Raw genomic sequence first — 21,567 nt, 5'->3', positions numbered from 1 at the left:
GAGAGCCAGTCCGACCAGGTTAGATGGTGAGGCATGGCGCATGGTGCTGCTGCTTGGGACGACATGCACGACAAACATCTTCCATTGGGAAACACTCCTTGAGTTTAGAGCAAACAATTTTGCCCTGGATCTTGGTATAGTTTGAGAGGAAAACCGTCTTAGAGGTTATTGTAATCAGTAGTTACCGAAGAATAATTAGTGAAAGAATAGTGGGAACATAAAAGGGAGGACATACTGGGATGATTGTCAACAGAGAATCTCGCAGAGGCTGTGGAATAGAGAACACTTTCCTTGTGGTTTACATTGATGATGGCATGATTAAAGATTTGTAAATTAAAGATTATAATCTGGAGTGTGGGGAGGAGAAGCACAAAATGAAGGGGTTTGGATAGAAGTTGGCCGTTCAAAAGTTTCGTGCCATCATGGTAAGCTGTACTGCCCATGAAGAAGGTCCAGAGAGGACGTGAAGGAGATTTAGGTGGTACCTGGATGGTGAGGGAGAACCCAGCACTGAGCAACAAAGACGATTGTGGTGTTTTATGTAGGTAATACATGTATATGTAAGTGGCACTCAGCTGTGATGTTTCTGAATTTTGGTCTTAAACTTCAATTGCCCTGTCCTAAAAAGTCTACACAGGTCTACATTCTGCCTCTGAAATGGGCTTCAGAGTGTGCTTTCCACAGTGGGCAGATGGGTTTGAATCCTGTCACCATAGATATTGCTTTTGTTCCCCTGTACAATTTCAAAGCAGATAAGATCAGTTAAGAAGGCTGTTGTTTACAATTTCTGTATGTGAATTTCAAACTGTGAAAGCAGGGGATTTTTCATGGCCATAAGTTTATTGGAAGAGGAAAATCATGTTTTGGAAGGAAAAGAAGCTGCCTGAGACTTTTCACTAATTCTGGCCCAATTGAATTTCAACTTTAAGAAACATTCAATTCCATTCAAATTACTTATTGAGCAATGCTTTCATAAAGCAGAGTGATAGGGTCAGCTTAATTAAGCCATTATTTTTCATTGAGGAGGACTCAAGTGTTTGTTTTTAGAACACACAATAAGTTAACTACCAAGATATTAATGCATAACTTTTAATTCCATAACTATTAAAATTTTATAGAAAAAAATACCATACAATGTAAGCAGAAAAAAATCAAGCCAACATTTAAATCAGTAAATACTAAGGAAATATATACTTAATTTCCTTTGCCAACTCTTTTTATGTGTTTTATTACACTACAATGTTACTATTTGTTTCAAAGTCAAAATGAATAGTGGAATTAATATCAGATTTATATTTGCTCAGTATTACTTTTAACACATTTGTTTAGTGCCATCTATTGGCCAAGTGGCTAATTTTAGATAAAAACCACTGGTTATTTCAGAGTTTAGTATTTTACTCTTGAATTGTGGACCAGAAAAGCATAATGAGAGAATGCCATGTATTTATATTTTATTTAATGGCTTTAGTTTTATATTAATTTTATGCTTATATGTCTTCATTGTTATTTCAGCACTAATAGACCTGTGATATAGTGATTCAGCATACAATTTGGTAGAGAGATTGCTTGTTTCAAATCCCAGATCCACTATTTACAAGCTCTGAACCTTGAGAAAGTTACTTAATCTCTCAATTTCTTTTATTGTAAACACACATGCATTTATACACATGTTTATATATAACTACATATGAAGATACATAACTTTATATATAGACACAAATAGATATATATGTGTGTATATATATACATGCCCCCCAGAATAGTGTCTGGTACATAGTAAACAAAATATAAATGTTTCCTATTAATATAAATAAAATTAATTTTTGTTATTTGTTGAATGCTTAGTATGCGCCAGACACCAATCTGAGGGTTTTATACATCTGATGCCAATAAACACTGAAGGAGGCATTCCTGTGTTAGGATGGAGGAAAATGAGGTTCAGAGAATTTTAACAATTTGCTAGATGTTATGTAATTTGTCATTCGTAGAACTGGAATGTGAGGGCAGCTACTTCTCATTCCAAAGCACGTACATTGAACCTTTACCGTATACTTCCTATTTGGGCACATGTCATAAATTATCTTTTATATCCTTTCTATAGAATGATAAAAAATCAGTTTATTATCAGATGCAGCTCCAAAATAACTAGAAGCCAAAATATTTTTAAAAATTTATTTCTATATTTTATTAATTTTTAGTCATTTAATATAAATGTTCAAAATATCATAATTACATTATTAATTTCACTATATATTTAATATTAAATTATTGGAAAAGAAGCAAAAGTAGGACTTTCATAATACTATTTATAATTATTTTTCAGAAAACATTTTTTGCAATCACTACCCTCAAATCACTGTTCTGATTATTAAAATTAGGTTACTATAAAAAGACACTTAAATCATAGAGTTCTATAGATTCTGTGTATATTTCTCTCCAAAAGTTCAAACTTCAAGAATAGATTTTAAAATATATTTCACTATTACCACTACTCAACTCCTTTTTTTTTTTAACATCAAAGTGTTTTATAATTCTTCAAAAATATGAACTGTCTTCAGGTGAATTCAATGCCTTCGTATAACGGTATTCAGAAAATTAAAAATTAGGACTAAAATGATTTTTTAAAATTTTGAATAAAATTCTCAAAAAAATACTGTCACCAGAGAGGATAAGGAATCACCACCACCCAGTGTATCAATAAGATATTATTGTGCTCTCTCTTGTGGCTGGTGCAGGAACTGATTTAACTTTATCGATATCTTGAAAGATAGAAAAGCACCTTGACCTTCCAGGTTTTCATACTCTGGAGAACGGCTTGGTCATTATCATTATCACAGGCACAATCAACCATGAGATGAAATGGTGTTTGTTCTATAGCCAGCATTTAAGAAAACATGTCAAGAAATAATTTCAGATGCTATGTTGGCCCGATTTGCTTTTTTAATGACATTTTTAAAGCTCCAAACTCTCCACTTCTAAAAGAGAGCACATGGGAAGAAGACACACTGGATAACACAGCTTCATCTAGAATTCTTATTCTTGTTTCTGTGGGAAAATGGTTGGCATGCAGCAATAACAGAGTAAAGGGAGGGTTATGTAGGGGCTCAGTGTTGAAAAGAGTTTTTAAAGTAAGTAAATTAAAAGAAAGTTACAATCTGATTTTTTAAGTGAATTTATCATTTTTCAAAGAAATTCTGAATATTGCTTATGTTAACTCTAATTTCTCTCTAAAACTACAAAAATATACATATGTGCACATGATTTTCTATACACATTTTATCTCTATATACATTTTCTATGGATACATGCCTTTTTAAGTTAGGTACACTAAGAAATTCACAACAAGAACAAATAGTAAAATAAAACAATTATAACTATTCTGTAATAAAAGTTATAAGAATGTGGCATTATTGAGTAAAATAAGGGTTACTTGAATGTGAGCACTGTGATACTGTGCCAGTTGATCTAATAACTGAGAAGGTTACTAAGTGACTGAGGGGTGGGGAGCTTATACAGTGTGGATGCGCTAGACAAGGGTCTGACTCGTTCCCGGGGTGATGCAGCAGGGGCATCCAAGATTTCATCACATTTTTCAGAACTGTGCAATTAAAAAATTATGAGTTGTTTATTTCTGGATTTTTCCATTTAATATTTTTGAACCATGGTTGACTGCAGATAACTGAAACCTTGGAAAGCAAAACCACAGATGGGGGGGACTACCGTAGTTTGTAGTTGAGGACAGTGACCTCAAAAATCTAACATGGTATTATATGAACAATGGAGAGCCTCTCAGATGAGGGAATATTCCCTGAATCTTTGCTAGTATTTCCTAATTATGTAAAAAATGAGTAGTTCAATAAATGTTGCTTTTACTACAGGCCATGTGCATCTTAGAAGCCTTCGGACATGCCAAGACAACTCTCAATGATCTGTCCAGTTGCTTCATAAAGTATTTTGAACTACAGTTCTGTGAGAGAAAAAAACACTTAACTGGAGGTAAGTTTAAAATTAACAAAGGGAGATTTCATTTGCTGCCAGGAGAGGGCAGAGAGACACTGAGCATGGCAACCACAGTGACTATTGTGCATTCTGTGTGTGTGTGTGTGTGTGTGTGTGTGTGTGTGTGTGCGCGCGGTACACTTATCTGAGATGTTAGATTATGAGTTCTAAAAGTATTTTAAATTAGGAAATATTCTGAAATGCAAGGTGAACTTTTCGAGAGGGTTATTGTATAAACTGTATAACACAGAATCAAACCCAAAAGATCTGAAATGAGTCATATTTATTCAAATAATTAAAATAAATTATAATGAGTATGTAATTCACATAACATACATTAAAATCTATTTTAAATAAAACTAAATTTATATTTTTAAAACTGAATTATTGAAACATCAAAATAATCACCCAACTGAACCCAAAGAGAACTATTTCTTATTTGGTTTAGATATTTAATGAATTTTTAGACTCTTTATTTAAAATTCAACTAATCTATAAGTCACTTAGGATTTTACATCTTTCTAATCCAAACAGATTATTCATGCAAATTAACATTTGCTAATTTTAATGATTTTCGAAAGATATTAATTTTATTTTGCATTTTCCAGTTATGCTAATTTCCCTTCAAGAAACATAAATCAGTTTTAACAATAATTCAGAAACAAAAACCCTGTGCTTTGCAGTAAGTGGATGCCAAAATCAATTTTTATGAAGTGAAATTCAGTAAAAATATGCATTAAAAAGTAAGAAAAAATAATTTTAGATGTTGAAGTTAGAAGCTTAAGTTCTGCAGTTCATTTATTTTTTAATCCATGGCTTAGAGCTTTATTTGGATGTGTACAGTTTTAGGAAAACCTCAGAGAAGAAATGTCTTCATCTTGGTGAGACTGTCCCTCCAAATGAAATTCACAGCCTGAATGAACTCTTTTGTACGATCATAATTTCCATGAGCTTTCAGTGACCAATGATTGGAGCCAGAGAAGCTAGAGGGGGATGGGAAGGTCCAAAAGCTATGGGTTCCAGTCCTTTGCCACTTCAGTGTGTGACCAAAGATAGGCACCGTGGGCATAATTTGGAGCTTGTTAGAAATGAGGACTGTTAGGGCACACTGCAGACTCGCTGACTGGGATCCCGCGTCTAACAAGATTCCCAAGAGCTTCTTGTGAATGCTGAAGTGTGCGAGTGCTGTTTGTTCTAGCCCCACGCTAGTCAAGCTGGCCACTCACATTCTTGCACAGTTGGCACAGAGGCGCGTTTGCTTGTCTGGGCTATCACTCTCATGACTTTATTTTTTCCTCAATTCGATATTCCCTTTACCAAAGTGAAGATACAGTAACTGGCTTCTAAAGGTCTTCTTCATTACTGATTTTGTTTATTTATTTTTTTTCTGGATAGAATTTAACATGTCCTCTTCAAGAATTTAACATTCCTTCTTCAGGAATGTTAATTTAGAAAGTAATTACATACAGATATAATAAAGAACTGGAAAACACTGCAATGAGCATTTACATCTCGAGCCTTCTGTTAATAGAGATTTCTATTAGCACGCAGGTCCACGCAGCTTCGGCATAATCAAATCCACAAATACCTCTCATGCGGTTTCTGTAGGTAGCGCACTGTGACAAGGGGATAATGAATATTCATAAAGACCAACCTGAGGTGCTTCAGGGTTCTGAAATGCCCTCAGAATTGTTAAGGAGCTATGAGCACAAATTCGGTATACTTTGAGCTTGTGCATAACTGAGTTTATTCTCCTCTTAGGAAAAGAGCAATCTAAGCTTCCATGTAGGTAGGTAGTCTCCACCTTTCTTCACTTTCCATATTGTTTTTCTATTCATTCTGTTCTCCTAATTAGCACCCTTAATTCAGTTTCTTTCACTTATATTTGTTTGGTAGCTTCTTGCTGTGTTCTATTGAAATTCTGGCAAAATGATTTTATGGTGTTTTTTATAGTGTTTTTTTTTTTATTGTAACTATAAAACAATTACTACTAAATGAACGAATAACTAAAGAGATAAAGCCAGTGCTAGTCGAGACTACATTAATAGAAGCATAATGCTTTGAACATAAATGGTGGAAGAAGTCTGAAGAGGTCAGATTGGGAGTTCAGCTCTTTGTTTCCTGTATTTAAGAGGCAAAATAAGGAATGCATTCAGAGAATGTTTATTAGGGGAGTGAAAATCAAAGCCCTATATCTTTGGAGTGTGCATTGAAGAAACTAAAAACGTTTACACTGAAAAGAAACACTCAAGGAAAATGGGTGTCTTCACTCAAGGAAAAAAGTGTCTTCAATTATTCGTTACCACACAGAAAGGTCTTGAGCACAAAATTTACTATGCATATACTATAAAGAGTTGGTAAATGTTTCAGAGAAGGAGTATCTTCACTTAATCACAAGAACTTTCCACCCTACTTCCTCGGGATTGCAAAGTGCTTTCTCACCCTGAGGCTGAATGTCTGCAAGTAGAAGGAAAGTTGACACCTAGAGTGCTAAAATGGTCTGACCTGAGGTGCTTCACCTGTACTAAATTATTCTAAAGATGCTGCCTACTGCTCCACATGTTCTAAGTCCAAATATGAAGGACTCTCTTAACTGCTGATCAGATGTTCTGATGGTTAGTGGAGTGACTTGATAGCATTTATGGTCTCCTGGTGCCTATTAGCATAGAATAAATAGTCAATGTGAGAATGCAGTAGAGAATGCAGTTAGTGTCCACGATCTGCTGTAACAATGCACCACAAACTTGGTGGTTTAAAAACAAAACAAAACAAAACAAAAAAACCAAAAAAAACAAATTTATTGTCTTTTAGTTCTGGTGGCCAGAAGTAGATTCAAGATGTCAGCAGGGCCCTGCTTTCTCAGATCTCCAGGGGAGAATCCTTCCTGGCCTCTTCTTGACTTCTGATGGTTACTGCCAATCCTTGGGGTTCCTTGGTTTGTAGATGCATCATTCCAGTCTTTGGCTCCCTTGTTATAAAGCATTCTCTCTGTGCCTCTTCTCCTCTTATAAAGAAGTGCTTATACTGTTGTGGTAGTTGTTAGCTTAAAAGTAAATTGGATTGGGTCCTGCCCTTAAAGGCTTACAGGATTGTCAAGGAGCCAAGACTTGACTGTCTTCCTACCAGATTTAAATTTGTATTCATTGCTGTGTCCCTAGGATCTAGCACAATTTCTGACAAAGTCAACGTTCAATAAATACTCAGTGAATAAATGAATGTAGAGCCAACTGAGCATATAGAAGTAAGTTTAATTTAGGGTAAGAGCTGTAAAGGAATATTATATTGAAAGCTCTGAATGTTTACTATGTTACATTTTAAAGAGCCCATGAAGCTAATGTGATCACACCTATTTGTTAGCTGTTAGCTGTGAGTACAGCATCATTCTAGTACAGCAAAGCATAGCAAAGCATAGCTTAGCTTAGCGTAGCATAGCATAGCATACTCATTTGGCAGCGAGTGGTTCAAACCTGAAACGTTCTATTTATCCGAGATAAATCTCACCAGATAATTTGTCAGGCAATAACATTATCTCTCTTCTGGGGTATTTATTGTTAAAGAGAATGCTATTCACTAAGCACTGATTGAAGGACTTTTAGAAGTTCTCTTCATCTCAGAAAACATAGGGTTTTACTGTCCTATATGATTACCTTGAGATAGGGATGGTCTCTTTCTGTGATATTTCGTTCTTGTACTTTTTTGTAAAGCTTGCATGTTAAGGACCAGTAGAAATTGAGAGTGAATAAGGTTGTGTTTTTACTGCATCCAGAATGGTCAAAGTGTCTGATCCATCAACATCAGCAACATGTCCAGGTAGGTCCAAAGAATAATATTTGCCAGATCCTCAGTTCCTGAGCATCCTGTGGAGTAGGTGATTATGCAGTCCTTAGAGTCGCACTGCCTGGGTTCGTCCCAGCTCTTTTTGTTTCTATCTCAGGGGCCTCGGGCAGGTCACTTGACTTTTCTCTGCCTCATTTTTCTCTGCTATTCAGTGGGGACAGTTATAGTTCCGATCACTTTGAGTTCTCATGTATTGAGTGTGTTAACATTTCTCTTTAAGTCACTCATTTCCTGGCCCCGCCCCCCATCATTTCAAAGCTTAGATTCTTTTCTCTTCATTTGAAGAAATGGCGTTTCCTCGAACCTTCAAGAATATCTCTATAATGGAAGTTCTAAAAGGTTTTTAAAATACCACAAATGTTGAGACTGGTTGATATTTCTTATGCTTTTCCTGTTTTACACTGAATTATAACAAAGTAAGCTAGATGTTTGAAAAGTATCAGCCTGTCTAATATTAAGACTATTAAGACTTCAAAACTTCAGAGCTTTGGACGCTGCTTCTCTGAAGTCTTTGGAGGCTAAAGTTACTTCTCTCTATTTTGCCATTAGGTACAATTCACTCTGCCTGTCCTGTTGATTGACCATTTATAATCCAGGATAAACAAATATTATTCATATGTTGTAATGCATTTGGGCTCTCCCAGGGCTCACCAACCTGTGAGTTCAGGTGAACCTCTGTAGGAGAAGTTGTATGTGCCAGCTCATTTCTGCCTCATCCCATTTCTGCCGCCCCCAGGATGTCCCTCCCATCCTGGTGCCGCTGCCCTGCTGGGCATTGGTCTCCATCCTGGAGCCCTTGGGTGACTCAAGGCTTGTGGTGTCATTCATTTCATGGTGGATGAGGACACTGCCAGTCTGGTTTTATTCTCCTAGAGGACTTTTGATGAAGTTCTGGGTTCCTTCATTTTCGGATTTTAGCCTAATTTGTAACACTCTTCCTGCCAAGGGACACAGACCTAGCTATTTTGTGTGTGGTTTTCAGAATTACTTTTTTTTTTCCATGTTGATTCTTCATTTAAATACGTAAATGTTAACTAATATGCTTCAGTAAGGCAGTAGAAATTTAAATCAACTGCTGCTTTCAAATATATGATTATGCCTCAGCTATTTCCCCTCTCAATCCATGCAGTGCCTCACTGGCCTCTTCAAAATGTCAACTCCAACCTGGCAGTCTGACTCAGACCCAGGCCTGGCTCCCAGTTCTTTCAGAGTGACATTCTGATCACAGCCTTTGAGGCCTCTTCTCTAGGTCCCCAACAACCTCTCACATCCCCAACTCTCTACCCCACCCCACGTTCTCCACTGGACTATATAAGTTCCTTAGCTATGTGATGCCAAGCCTTGATTTTTCCTCTGCTCCTTAGAGGTTCCTTTGCTCTTCTGGTACGGTCACGTCACTCTTACTGTACTAGTTTCTTTTTAGTAGTCTCTCTCACTATACTACTTTCATTTCAAGTTAACTCTTCAGAGAAACCCCTCTTTATTCCCCAAGCCCCTCTTTCCAACATGGTCCTCAATTTTAGTCCCCTTGACTCTAAATCATGTTTCCTTCTTTATTTCTTCCATACCACTTGTCAAAATCTGTTCTTTTCATTGTTTATCAGGCTGTTTGTTGTCTGTGCCTCCTATTAGGATATAAGTCCATTTACATCAAGAGATTTTGTAATAGGCATGCATAAAGTATTTGTTGGATTAATGAATCTAAGGAATGGCATTGTAATATAACAATAAAGTAAAGCAGTCATTATTCGGTTCAGGAAGGAAATTGTATAAAGCCATCATGAACTCATTCATGCCAATGAAGGACATATATTATTGAGAGTGTGAAATAGATAAGAAAAGTTATTGATATTTAACTCTGGTTTATTTTTAAAATCAGAGCCAAGTTATCTTCATAATTAGAGTTTGCATATGCTAATAATAGAACTATTTTCTACTTTCTTTGTGCCCACTCTATCACACTGGGATGGGCAAAGCAGAAATATGCTGAAGGGTCTACAAAGGGAAGAAGATGAAGGTTTATCTTTCATCTACATCTAAAAAGTGGAGAATAGTTGGCTTCTTAACTTTTCTGTGCCCTGAAGATATTCACATATATTTAAGTGGAAATTGAAATTCACTAACAATCAGAAATATTGAACAGTAAATATGCCAAGGCAAGTTACCTACTTGGGAAGCTTAAACCTTAGAATTAATGCAAATGAGATGGAAAATATTTAGGCCTTTTACCTTGTCTTTTTTCAAATCTTGGTTTTAAAAACAAACCAGAAGAAGGGCTTCATCTTCATTTTTATCTTCATCAATTATCCTTTGTATTGTACTTTCAATTGGACTTTCTTTTAAAAGTTTCAGAGCTTTAGTGATCTTATCTTTTTTGAAGAACAACATCTTTTAGTGTTAAGGGTCTGAGATTTGGAGATAAGCCAGTTGTATTTAAAGGTAGAAAGGCCTGCAACATAATTTAAATGAGGCAATGTTTAAAAAGTACCTAGCATAGTGCCTGGTATTCAGTAGGTACTTCAAAAGGTGGTTCCTTCCTCTTGGAGTATATAGGAAGCCTGGGGCCTTTGTATCTTTTAATCCTCATTTACTGATGGGGAAAGTTAAGTTAAGAAGGACTTGGAGACTGGCAATGTCCGATTCAGGACTAGATCCCATACTTTGACTCCTACTTGAGGCACCTTCACTTACACTGCCCCTAACATTCATGATCATTAATGATAAAGTCAGAAGAAATGCATAAGTGTGAACAATGAATATTTAGCTATATTAACTAATCAATACTATGCTTTTGGTAATTGCTTATTGAAAGCATGAAGGAGCTTTCTGGGAAGAGGTCATGATTTATAACTAGGTCAGTGGGGCAGGGCGAGAGTGGGTGCTAGAAATTTCTGGAAGTTGAAAGGGCAAAGAAGGCAGGCATTTGTTTTTCTTGAAGGGAAGAGAGATTTATTTCCTTCACTTTATTTCATACTGAACAAAAATTGATATTGCTCTATAAAATATGTTCCCTGCATATTGAGTTACATATAATCTGCAAACATATTTTTACAGTACAAAACTTTTTGAGAAACATATATTTATATATTCAAAAAGATAGAGAACTACAAGTACATTGCTAGTCAAGAATATTTCTGACATAAAAGATCTCAAATGAAAATTTAAATTTTTGGTTGGTCTGTGTGTTTTTTTTTTCCATCTAAAAGCTTCTTCGAGATATATGTATTTTAAAATCCTACCCATCGGAATCTTGCTAATTCACAGCAATTTTATTCACTGCTGGAGATGTGCTAACTAGGATGATGACTAATTATATTGTTTTTGAATTTAGATGAAAGGTATTGAAGTCACTCTTTGATGTGGAATTTGATTAGTTTTGAATACTTCTTTAAATTAAGCTTGTATGTTGGAAGGGACAGGTGGGTGTAAGGTCAACCCTTTCTCTAAATATAGAAGCATGATGGTCAGGAGGTCACCACTCGGCCCTCCATTCTCACTTGGTATTTCTTTCGTTGATGACTAGACAATAACAGAAGGGACTAATTATGGCAGTTTATTTCCTATGTGTATAGATTTTTAAAAAATATTCTCTTGATCAGTTAATTACTTCATGTTTACTACTATTAATATTAAACAGAAAATGTTTTTAGCAAATAATTTGCTTAGGAAGTATAAAAATAAAAGAAAATTTAATAATTAAGACCTCGGCTTGAAATTACCACCTGACTAAATACTCACAGAGAAATAGAAAAGAAACTGCACTACTTCATTCCTAATTTTAACATTGCCTTTGGGTTTTAGTGCCACTGATTGAAGGGGTATTTTGAAAGTGTCTTTTTTAATGCACTATGACAATTTTTCTAAGGGGTGTCTAATAAGACTACTTTTCTTAATAAAGTTTATTAATTTTGAAATTTTTAGAAACACTAATAATCTTTCTGTCTGAGTAAATTGACCACTGACAATATTTATAACAGACAAAGCACTGTGATAGTGGTTCCATTTGTTCAAGTAGATTTGCCTTATAAATCTAAAGTTGAGAGACCTCACATTTCTGCTTTTAGAGACTGGACTCTAGAATAATTATGAGCAGACTTACTATGTGAGGTGCTGTTTATAGTTTAAATGTAAGGAATAATTAAATCCATTTGTCTTCCTAAGAATTGCTACCTTTTAATCTAAAAAATATATATATTGTTCATGAATTCTTATTTCAAAATATATAACTACAGTAATTCAGTTACATTTAAAATTCAAATACATAATTATTTACTATCCACAATTATCAAAATAAGCCTAAATTTCAGTAAAAAGGATGCTCCAGAAACATTAAAATTTTCTGCATGCCAGACAGCCATAAATTCTGACTAAAACAAGCTTCTGAATTGCCAGTCACATCTCTGAAACAAAATCATGGTTGTGATTTCCATATTTTATATTTTTGTTATTGTTCAGCTACTACGAAGTAAATTACAAGCACATGTATTTATGTTGTGAGTTTTTTGTTTACTTTTGTAATGTTTATAGGCAAAGGACCAAAATAATGAAATTAGGTATTCAATTGGAATTAAAAACATATATCTTTCCTTTTAGCACCAAAAAATGAAATACTTAGATATAAATCCAACAACACATATATAAGATATTTATGAAGAAAACTACAAAACCTTGATGAAAGAAATCAAAGAAGATCTAAAATAAATGGAGAGGTATTCAATGTTCATGGGTAGGAAGGCTTAATAGTGTTAAGATTTCAGTTCTTCCTAACTTGATCCATAGATCCAACACATCCCCAATACAAATCTCAGCAAATTACTTTGTGGATATTGACACAAATTTATATGGAAAGTTAAATGAACCAGAACAGCCAATACGACATTGAAAAACAAGAACAAAGTTGGAAGACTGGTGCTAGTCAACTTAAAATTTTATTATAAAGGTATTGTATTCAAGACTGTGTGGTCTGGTTGAAAGAACAGACAAATAAATTAATGGAACAGAGAGCACAGAAATAGGCCCACATATAGTTAACTGATCTTTGGGAAAGAGGCAAAAGTAGTTCAGTGAGAAAGGATAGTCTTTTCAACAAATTATGCTGAAACAATAGGACATACACATGCAAAAAAAAAAAAAAATTGAATGTAGACAGCACCATATCACAAAAAAAATAATTCAAAATATATCATAAATCTAAATGTAAAAACAAAACTATAAAACTTTTAAAATATAATGTAAGAGAAATGCTTGGTGACCATGGGTTTAGTAATGACATTTTAGATACAACACTAAAAGTAAAATCTGATAGAGAAAGACGATAAATTTGATTTTATTGAAATTTAAAAAATTATTTTCTGTGAAAGACACTGTTAAGAGAGTGAAATGATGAGCCCAGGCGGGGGACAAAATATTTGCAAAAGACATATCTGATAAAAGACTGTTATCTAAAACATACAAAAAAAACTCTTAATACTCAACAGTAAGAAAACAAACAACTGCATTTAAAATAAAGCAAAATATCTAAACAGACACCTCACCAAAAAAGATATACAGATGGGAAATAAACATATGAAAAGATGCTCTACATTATATGTCATCTAGTAAATGCTAATTAAAACAACAGTGTAATACCACTGCACACCAGCTGAAATCTAAAACATTAACAATAGCAAATACTGTCGAGTGAAAGAAGCCCTTTGAAAAGGATTACATACTCTAGAATTCTAAATATGTGGATTTTTAAAAAAAGTTTATTTGGATAACATTGGTTAATACAATTATATAATTTTGGGGTGTACATTATAATTTGACATCTATATATTCTATTATGAGATTACCGCCCAGAATCCAGTTTCCTTCAGCTACCATATATTTGATCCTCTTTACCCACATCACCCTCCCCCTAAACCTCTATATTTGATCCCTTTTACCCTGTCTTCCTCCACCCTCCTCCCCCAACCCACTAGTAACTACTACTCTATAGTTTTCTGGTAACCACTAGTCTATAGTCCATGTCCATGAGTCTCTGCTTGTTTGTCCTAATCATTTGTTGCTTTTAGGTTTATATTCCATATATAAGCGATACCATGTGATTTTCAACTTTTTTCTGTCTGGCTTATTTTTCTTAGCATGATTATCTTGAGGTCCATCCAGGTTGTTGCAAATGGCAGTATTTCATCTCTTCTTATGACTGAGTAATATTCCATTGTATATATGTACCAAACCTTCTTTAGACAATCTATTGTAGGTCACTTCAGTTGCTTCCATGTCCTGGCCACTGTGAATAATGCTACTATGAACATCAGTGTGCAAATACCTTTTCAGATATGGGTTTTCAAGTCTTTGGGGTAAATACTCAGTAGAGGGATTGCTGGATCATATGGTAGATCAATTCTTAGTTTTTTGAGGAACCTCCATACCGTTTTCCATAGCGGCTGTACCAATTTACAGTCCAGCAGAGTATGAGGGTTCCTTTTTCTCTGCATCCTCTCCAACATTTGTTATTATTTATTCTATTGATTATAGCCATTCTAATAAGTGTGAGATGGTATCTCATTGTGATTTTGATTTGCATTTCTCTAATAGCTAATGATGTTGACCATCTTTTCATATATTTGTTGGTCATTTGTATGTCCTCTAGGGAGAAGTGTCTGTTCAAGTCCTCTGCCCATTTTTTGATTGGATAGTTTGCTTTTTGTTGTTGCTGAGTCGTAGGAGTTCTTTGTGTATTTTGGATATTAGGCCTTTATCGGAGGGATTGCTTGCAAATATATTTTCCCATTCAGATGGTTGTCTCTTACCTTGTTGACAATTTTTTTTTGCTGAGCAGAAGCTCTTTAGTTTGATGTAGTCTCATTCATTTATTTTTTCTTTTACTTCCCTTGCCTTTGAGGTCAAGTTCATAGAATCCTCTTTAAGTACAAGGTCCTTGAGTTTAGTTCCTGTTTTCTTCTATGCATTTTATTGATTCTGGTCTTATATTCGGGTCTTTAAACCATTTTGAGTTAATTGTGGTGTGTGGTGATAGACAGTTTAGTTTCATTCTTTTATAGGTGGCTTTCCAATTTTCCCAGTACCATTTATTGAAGAGGCTTTCCTTTCTCCATTGTATGTTTTTGGCTTCTTTGTCGAATATTATTTGCCATATAAATAAGGGTTTACTTCTGGACTCTCAATTCTCTTCCACTGGTCTTTGTGTCTGTTTTGCTGCTAATACCATGCCATTGTGATTACGGTTGCTTTGTTGTGTAATTTGAAGTCGGGCAGAGTGATGCCTCCAGGCTTATTATTTTTTTTCTCAGTATGACTCGGGCAATTCCGGGTCTTTTGTGCTTTCATACAAATCTGATGTTTTTTTTTTTTTTTCTATTTCTTTTAAAAATGCAACTATGTGACATTTTGGAAAAGGTGTAACTATGAAAACAGTAAAAAAGAGCAGTTGCCAGAGGTCAGGGAGTGAGAGGGATGAACAGGTGGCGCACAGGAGATGTTTAGGGCAATGAAGCTATTCTGTTTGATACTGGAATGGGGGATGCATGATATCATGAATTTCTTAAAAACCATAGAACTGTATGACACAAAGAGTGACCACCAATGTATATCATGAACGTTAGTTAATAATAATGTGTCAATATTGGTTTATTCCTGTTAACAGGTATACTACGCTAATGTAGATGTTAAAAAATAGTGTGTTAAACTGGGGAGAGAAAGGGTATGTTGGAACTCTCAGTATTTGCTGCTTAATTTTTCTGGACCTAAAAAATCACTCCAAAAATGTTTATTAATTTTGTTTAATTATGGTTTAAAAGAAACTACATTATTATCCTTGCAATTAATTAATACGTGTACATTTATGGGAAATAAACTAATAATGCCATTTAACAGATTTACATTTCTTTTCTTAACCAGCCAGAATTTATACTTATATGCTAGAGAAATCCAGACTTGTTTCACAACCTCTTGGCCAGAGCAATTTTCACATTTTCTACTTGTTGATGGATGGGTTATCTCCTGAAGAAAAATATAGACTTCACCTTAATAATTTATGTGCACACCGGTAAGTGACTATGTATTTTCTACCTAGTAGTTCTACCTTCTAACTGTGATTGCATTTCAGCTGTCTTAAATGTTTTTTTCTGATTTTTCCCAGAAGGAATGTTGCTAAAGAGAATAATTAGAAACTGTTAGGTTAGAACCATCTGTGTAATAGAGTTTAACTGCTTATTGTATGTTTAGGTGAAGTTTTGTGGATGCTTATTAACTTATATTTCTGCTTTTCTAGTTTTCAGATTTTAAAAAAATTGCATATATATAATTTTTATATCCCTTTTGGGTATTTTGGATATAACTTAAGTTAAGCATTCCTAAACTTTGATAGTCTTTGGAAATAATGGGAACTATTATCTGGGCAGTTACTGTTCATAAATAACAGATGAGGTTACATAATGACTTACGATAAACAACACACATGAACTGGGGGCTCAATTTTCTGCACTGGAGGCAGAAAGCATTTGTTAAAATGAGAATGCATTGTTTATAGGATGGTGATGGAGGTGAGGGGGTCATAAAAATAGGGAGTTGAGGAATGTCTGCAATGTGTGCGTTTCTGCCACTTCTTTATCCGGTGTGTCTCCCCAGAAGGACTGTTCCAGATTTGTATTGGAATGAGAACAAAGCAATCAGGAGAGGAAATTCCATTCAGAAGGGACGTAGGTGGGAGAAGAGAGAGAGTGGGAACTGGACATGCTGACTCAAACTCACTAGTGAATTTGTGGCAGGGCAGGAAGGAACTGAACTCCTTGAGAAAGAGATAATGATTTACTTCAGATATCTGTTAAAACCTGATTTATAATGTATTGGACATTTGTTATTGAGTTCGAGAAGAAAGGTGTGAATTTTCATAATTAGAATTTTTTGGGGAAAAATTAAAGAGAGCTTGGGGAGGAGGAATGTAGTCTGAATCATGTTGGTTTTGAGAGGTGAAGGTGGAGAAGCTTATTAAATAGTGAAGTGGAGATGTCAAGTGCAAGCTGGAGTGATAAGGAATTTTTCAGAGCAATGGAGTTTAAATGAGGCTCCCCAGAAGGACTGTTCCAGATTTGTATTGGAATGAGAACAAAGCACACACACACACACACACATTAAGGTGCTGTTATCATTATCACATCTACTATTCTGATTTTCTTTAGAACTGGTTGGAGAAGCAATTGGACAACCTCTGTGGTGGCCATTGCCATGTGGTTGAATGATGGTTGGGCATGGGGCTAGGGGAAAAGAATGAATTGACTATATCCTAATTTGTTAATTAATTAATAATTAAATTGTTAACCACCACTCTCATTCAATTTATTCGAAAACATTCCATTTAGCAGTGTAGATATAGCTTTTCATTTTGAATAGGAGAAAAGTAGTCAAGAAGTTCAAAAGGCCTTGTCTAAATTGTGTTTTATTTAAAATGAAAGACTATTTTGTGCTATACTGTCTCCCCAAACAGCAGAAGTTCAAAAGAAAAATAAAACACTAATATTGAAGCATGGTATCCCAGACTTTAGTGACTTAAAATAACAGACATTCTAAGCTTCCAGCAGATTAGAAATGTGTTTATCCAATCCCCTCGTTTCATAAAAGAAATCAAACCCAGGTCATAATAAGGCTTATACTGAAGTGAATGTATTATGCAAGAGCAATATGGAAGAAACCCAATCATTATCTGGAATCAGTTTTTTTTGTTGTTGTTGTTTAATTTGTACGTTAAACATCAGTAATGGGACATGTCCCCGGGAGGGAAAGCATCAGACAGAACCGTGGGTTAGGTGTTCAAAAGTAGGCTGTGAGAAAGAAAAGTCTTGTTCTGTGTCTCTAATTTTTCTCACAAGCAAAACCTTATTGCTTGTAGCAGATCATTGATTTATAGGAAGTGTGTGTGTTTGTGTGTGTTTGTGTTTGTGTGCATGTGTGTGTGTGTGCGTGCGCGCTTAGCAGTATGGACATAGAGCCACTGAAGAAAAAAGGGCAATCTACCATTCAAAGAAACAATTTAAATTCTTGGTCTGTGGTTTGGACCAGTCTTTTGAAGTGTGTGAGTGTGGGAGAAAACAAGCATTTCTTTATCGAGATTCAGTTCTAACATCCATTTCTCTTTGCAAAGGAGAGTTTGGAATCACTTAGGCTATTTAGAAAGTCAAACAGTCAGGGGTTGCTTTGTGAGAAACTCCAACAGGAAAGAACTCAGCAAATAATGAATAATTCAATTCCTTTGAACAAAGAAGTTATTTTATTAAAATGTGTTATAAATGTCTAATGGGCACAAAACAACATTCCTCAATAAAAATATACACCACCACTCCAGATTCATAAAAGTATCAGTTGGAACATTTGTACAATTGGAGTTCCACAGACAAAATATTCTTTAATAAGAAAGCAAGCTATTTTACAAATTATTATACATGACATATCACAATATTTTCATGATTTGTGTTACAGTATTGGTGGATCTTCTTAATTTTCAGTACTGCTAAGGTTTGAGGAGTTTGAATTGACATCTAATCCTTTGTTTAGTAATTATATTTATTAAGCACCATAATTTTGGAAATTGTTTGTTTATATCAGAAGTATAAATCTGAACTGCCTAGCTTTCTAACCTTTCACAAGCTGATGATCCTTCTGAGACTTCTTTTTAAGATCAGTACTCAAAAGGTAAAGGATATTGCTATATATATACACATGTACACATCATATGCCTAAATATCTACAGAGGTGTGTGTGTGCGTGTATATATATATATACACATACATATATATATGTATGTATATATATGTGTATATATATGTGTGTGCGTGTATATATATATATATATATACACACACACACACACACACACATTAAGGTGCTATTAATATTATCACATCTACTATTCTGATTTTCTTTAGAATTATGTTGACATATCTATTAAATAGAACAAACCAGCTCCAACATTATCATCCGAATATCTTTTTGCTTAATTCAGGACTCATTTCACCATGCACCTTGTCATGAAATATTGATGACTCTTGTTGAGTCTTAAACACTATACAAATTGTAAGCCTGTTTCCTTCAAGCGCATTTTTGTTTAAAAATCTGATTACCTACACGAAACATTAAATAAACATGTAACAGTAATTGAACTGAAAATACTCAATATTATACCTTCTTAGGTGATTAGAGGTCCAAAAAGAAGAAAACATTGTTGTAACTAATGCTTTTATAAAGCTGCAATAGTATTTTGTAACTTTGACTCTGTTTTTGGAACTGAAAGTTTTCAAAGTATCACATGAAAATTTATGGAGACTTATTTCGGTGCTAAATGCACCTAAAAATACTTTCCTGTTTGTAAAATTGGAACAAAGTCTAGAACAAGCAGTTAGCACTCTTGCTCAACTATAGAATATAAGTGGTAAAGATTCAGACATCAGCTCCTATAGCTTAACTGCATGAAAACAATATTTATAACACTTTGTATAAGAATCTTCTTGTTGATTGTCAAATCAACAACAAGAAAAAAAACAGTCTGTAGATCTTTAACATTTTGAGCAATGGCAATAAGACTGCATTTTTTAAAATTCCCACTAGGTGGTACACTCTGCACAGAGTCATACAGGAGAAAAAAGAAAGCTCATAAATATTTTTTGTTTTTGTTTTGTTTTGTTTTGTTTTTGTTTTTACGGTTCTTCCTATGATTTAGTTTTTCTTTTCCTGGCTGTCTATTTTTCAATTTCTTTTTCTATTTCATGCAAGTTTCCTTGCATGAAATATTACCATTACACCTGGGGAATAAATATAGTTTATGTTTAATGAAAGTTAGAAATAGTCATTAATTACTTATCTTCAACCTCCTTTAAACAGCTTTTATGAGTTTAGTCCCAAAACTATTGGGTTCCAAAATCCAAAGAAGTTATTCCTAATCTCCCTTCATATTGATAAATGATGGAAATGATTGCGGTGCTGCGTAACATTTTCAGCAAAGGTCAGATTTTGAATTATAAACTGAAAGCTAGCAATCGTTTGATTCAGAGCGTGTGACCTGTTTCTAACCTTGTGTGTTAGTGAAAGGAAACTCTGACTCACTAAGTATTTGAATTTGTGATTGTTGCCCGGGAGTACACCTGTCACAGTATGCTGCAGCAGTGAACTCTCAGTGAAAGTTCATTTTCTTTCTAAGGGTTTATTATTCATGTTGAACTTAACCAGAGGAAGTCTCACATAATTAAAAAAAGGGGAAATTTGAGGATGATTCTTCATTGATTTTGTGATATAACAGTGACATAATAGATTTACTTGGCTACACAATTTAAGCAAGCAAAGCTTGAAGGTTCTTCCAAGACAAAAGGGTAGAGTCAAGAAGTATTATAATCTATTTCTAACTGACTATTAATTATCTAAATGATAATCATAATTTTAATATGTACAATTTATGGAGCACTTACCATATGCCAGACCCTGTCTTACTGTTCATCTCCCTTGTCTTATTGAATTCTCACCTGTAACTTAGCAGAAGTTGCAGGACCACATCTGCATCAGATAGACCAGGACAGAAATCTGGGTCCTGCTGACTCTTAACCTTGACGATATACTGGTTTTGCAGCAATATCGCCTATAAAACAGCAACCACTATCTTTGCATACTTGTGTCAGATTTTTAAATAAAATGGAAGGAAAAGCACAAGTTAACATCTGCGTTTTTTTTTTTTTAATTTAAAATTGATGAAGCAAAACTAACTTAGAACATTCTAAAGTTGTCATCTCTATCATAAAAAGCAATTCTGGGTCATTTCTTTATCTAGTAGCATAATAAAAATTTTGAAACTGTAAGAGCTTGCCTTACCCTAGCTGAAGATTATGTTGAAAATATAGAAAGGATTGGATCAATTCCATAAATGGGCAAGTTAATTTCACTTGTGAAAAGTCAACAGGAAGGGGTCAGAGTCAGTGGCTTTCTTACTTCCTGCCATTCTTGAATCACATGCAACCAAAAGAGAGAGAGAGGAGATTGGACACATGCAGCCCTACCCTTCCACATTTTAAGAACCCTGGAGAGGAAGCAAAACTTTTCTCTCAAAGAGGCCATCTTGGTAAACCAGCTCAGGCCTCAGGCCCACTCCTGGGTCCTGACTCACAGCGAGAGGATGAAGTATTTGACCATGAGTAGAAGGTAGGAGCTGTTTAATTGAAGAAGGGGACAGAGGAACTGGACACAAATAAACAACTAGACACATAAAGCCTGTTCCCTCCGCTCTATTATGCTCCAAACATCAAGCTGATCCCCCACGTCTGGAAGGAGTGCCACCTCTGGTGACAGAACACAACTGTCAGGAAACCTGAACAGCAGACGTAGCTCTGCCACTGCTGAGTGACTGTGGCTCAACTTAGCAAGTTGATTTTCCAATTAGCTGGGTTAAATAGTTACCCATATATGGAACCATTAATAATGTAAATGTATTTCAGGAGGCCTGCAAATAAAGGTTGGAATGTGTTTCCATATAATTTGTTTTGTATATTTTCCCAAAAAATATTTTTGAGAGATAAAGGTTAAAACAACACTTGACCTACTCAATATTATTAAGTAGCCATTATATGAGAATTTTACTATATACCTCAAAAATTCAGGTTTTTACCTTACCTTTAAGTGGTTGACATATATTATATGATGGCATCTATTGTTTTTGTTGTTGTGGTTTTTATGGTTGCTATGGTGATACTT

General features: G+C 34.7%; 1 protein-coding gene across 6 annotated transcripts in view; it reads left to right on the top strand.

Annotated features, from left to right (window-relative positions):
- MYO16 (myosin XVI) overlaps positions 1–21,567 on the top strand; it is a 499,709-nt gene that overhangs the window by 254,195 nt on the left and 223,947 nt on the right. For all 6 annotated transcript variants that reach the window (XM_016145252.2, XM_016145250.2, XM_016145255.2 and 3 more), the window contains 2 exons: positions 3,879–3,996; positions 15,742–15,889. In XM_016145252.2, the coding sequence (XP_016000738.2) occupies positions 3,879–3,996; positions 15,742–15,889 (266 nt within the window). The remainder of the gene's footprint in view (positions 1–3,878; positions 3,997–15,741; positions 15,890–21,567) is intronic.

This window comes from Rousettus aegyptiacus, unplaced genomic scaffold, assembly GCF_014176215.1.
Source record: "Rousettus aegyptiacus isolate mRouAeg1 unplaced genomic scaffold, mRouAeg1.p scaffold_m13_p_11, whole genome shotgun sequence".
NCBI lineage: Eukaryota > Metazoa > Chordata > Mammalia > Chiroptera > Pteropodidae > Rousettus > Rousettus aegyptiacus.
The sequence above is the reverse complement of the archived record's forward strand: the minus strand, read 5'-3'. Positions and strand labels throughout refer to the sequence as shown.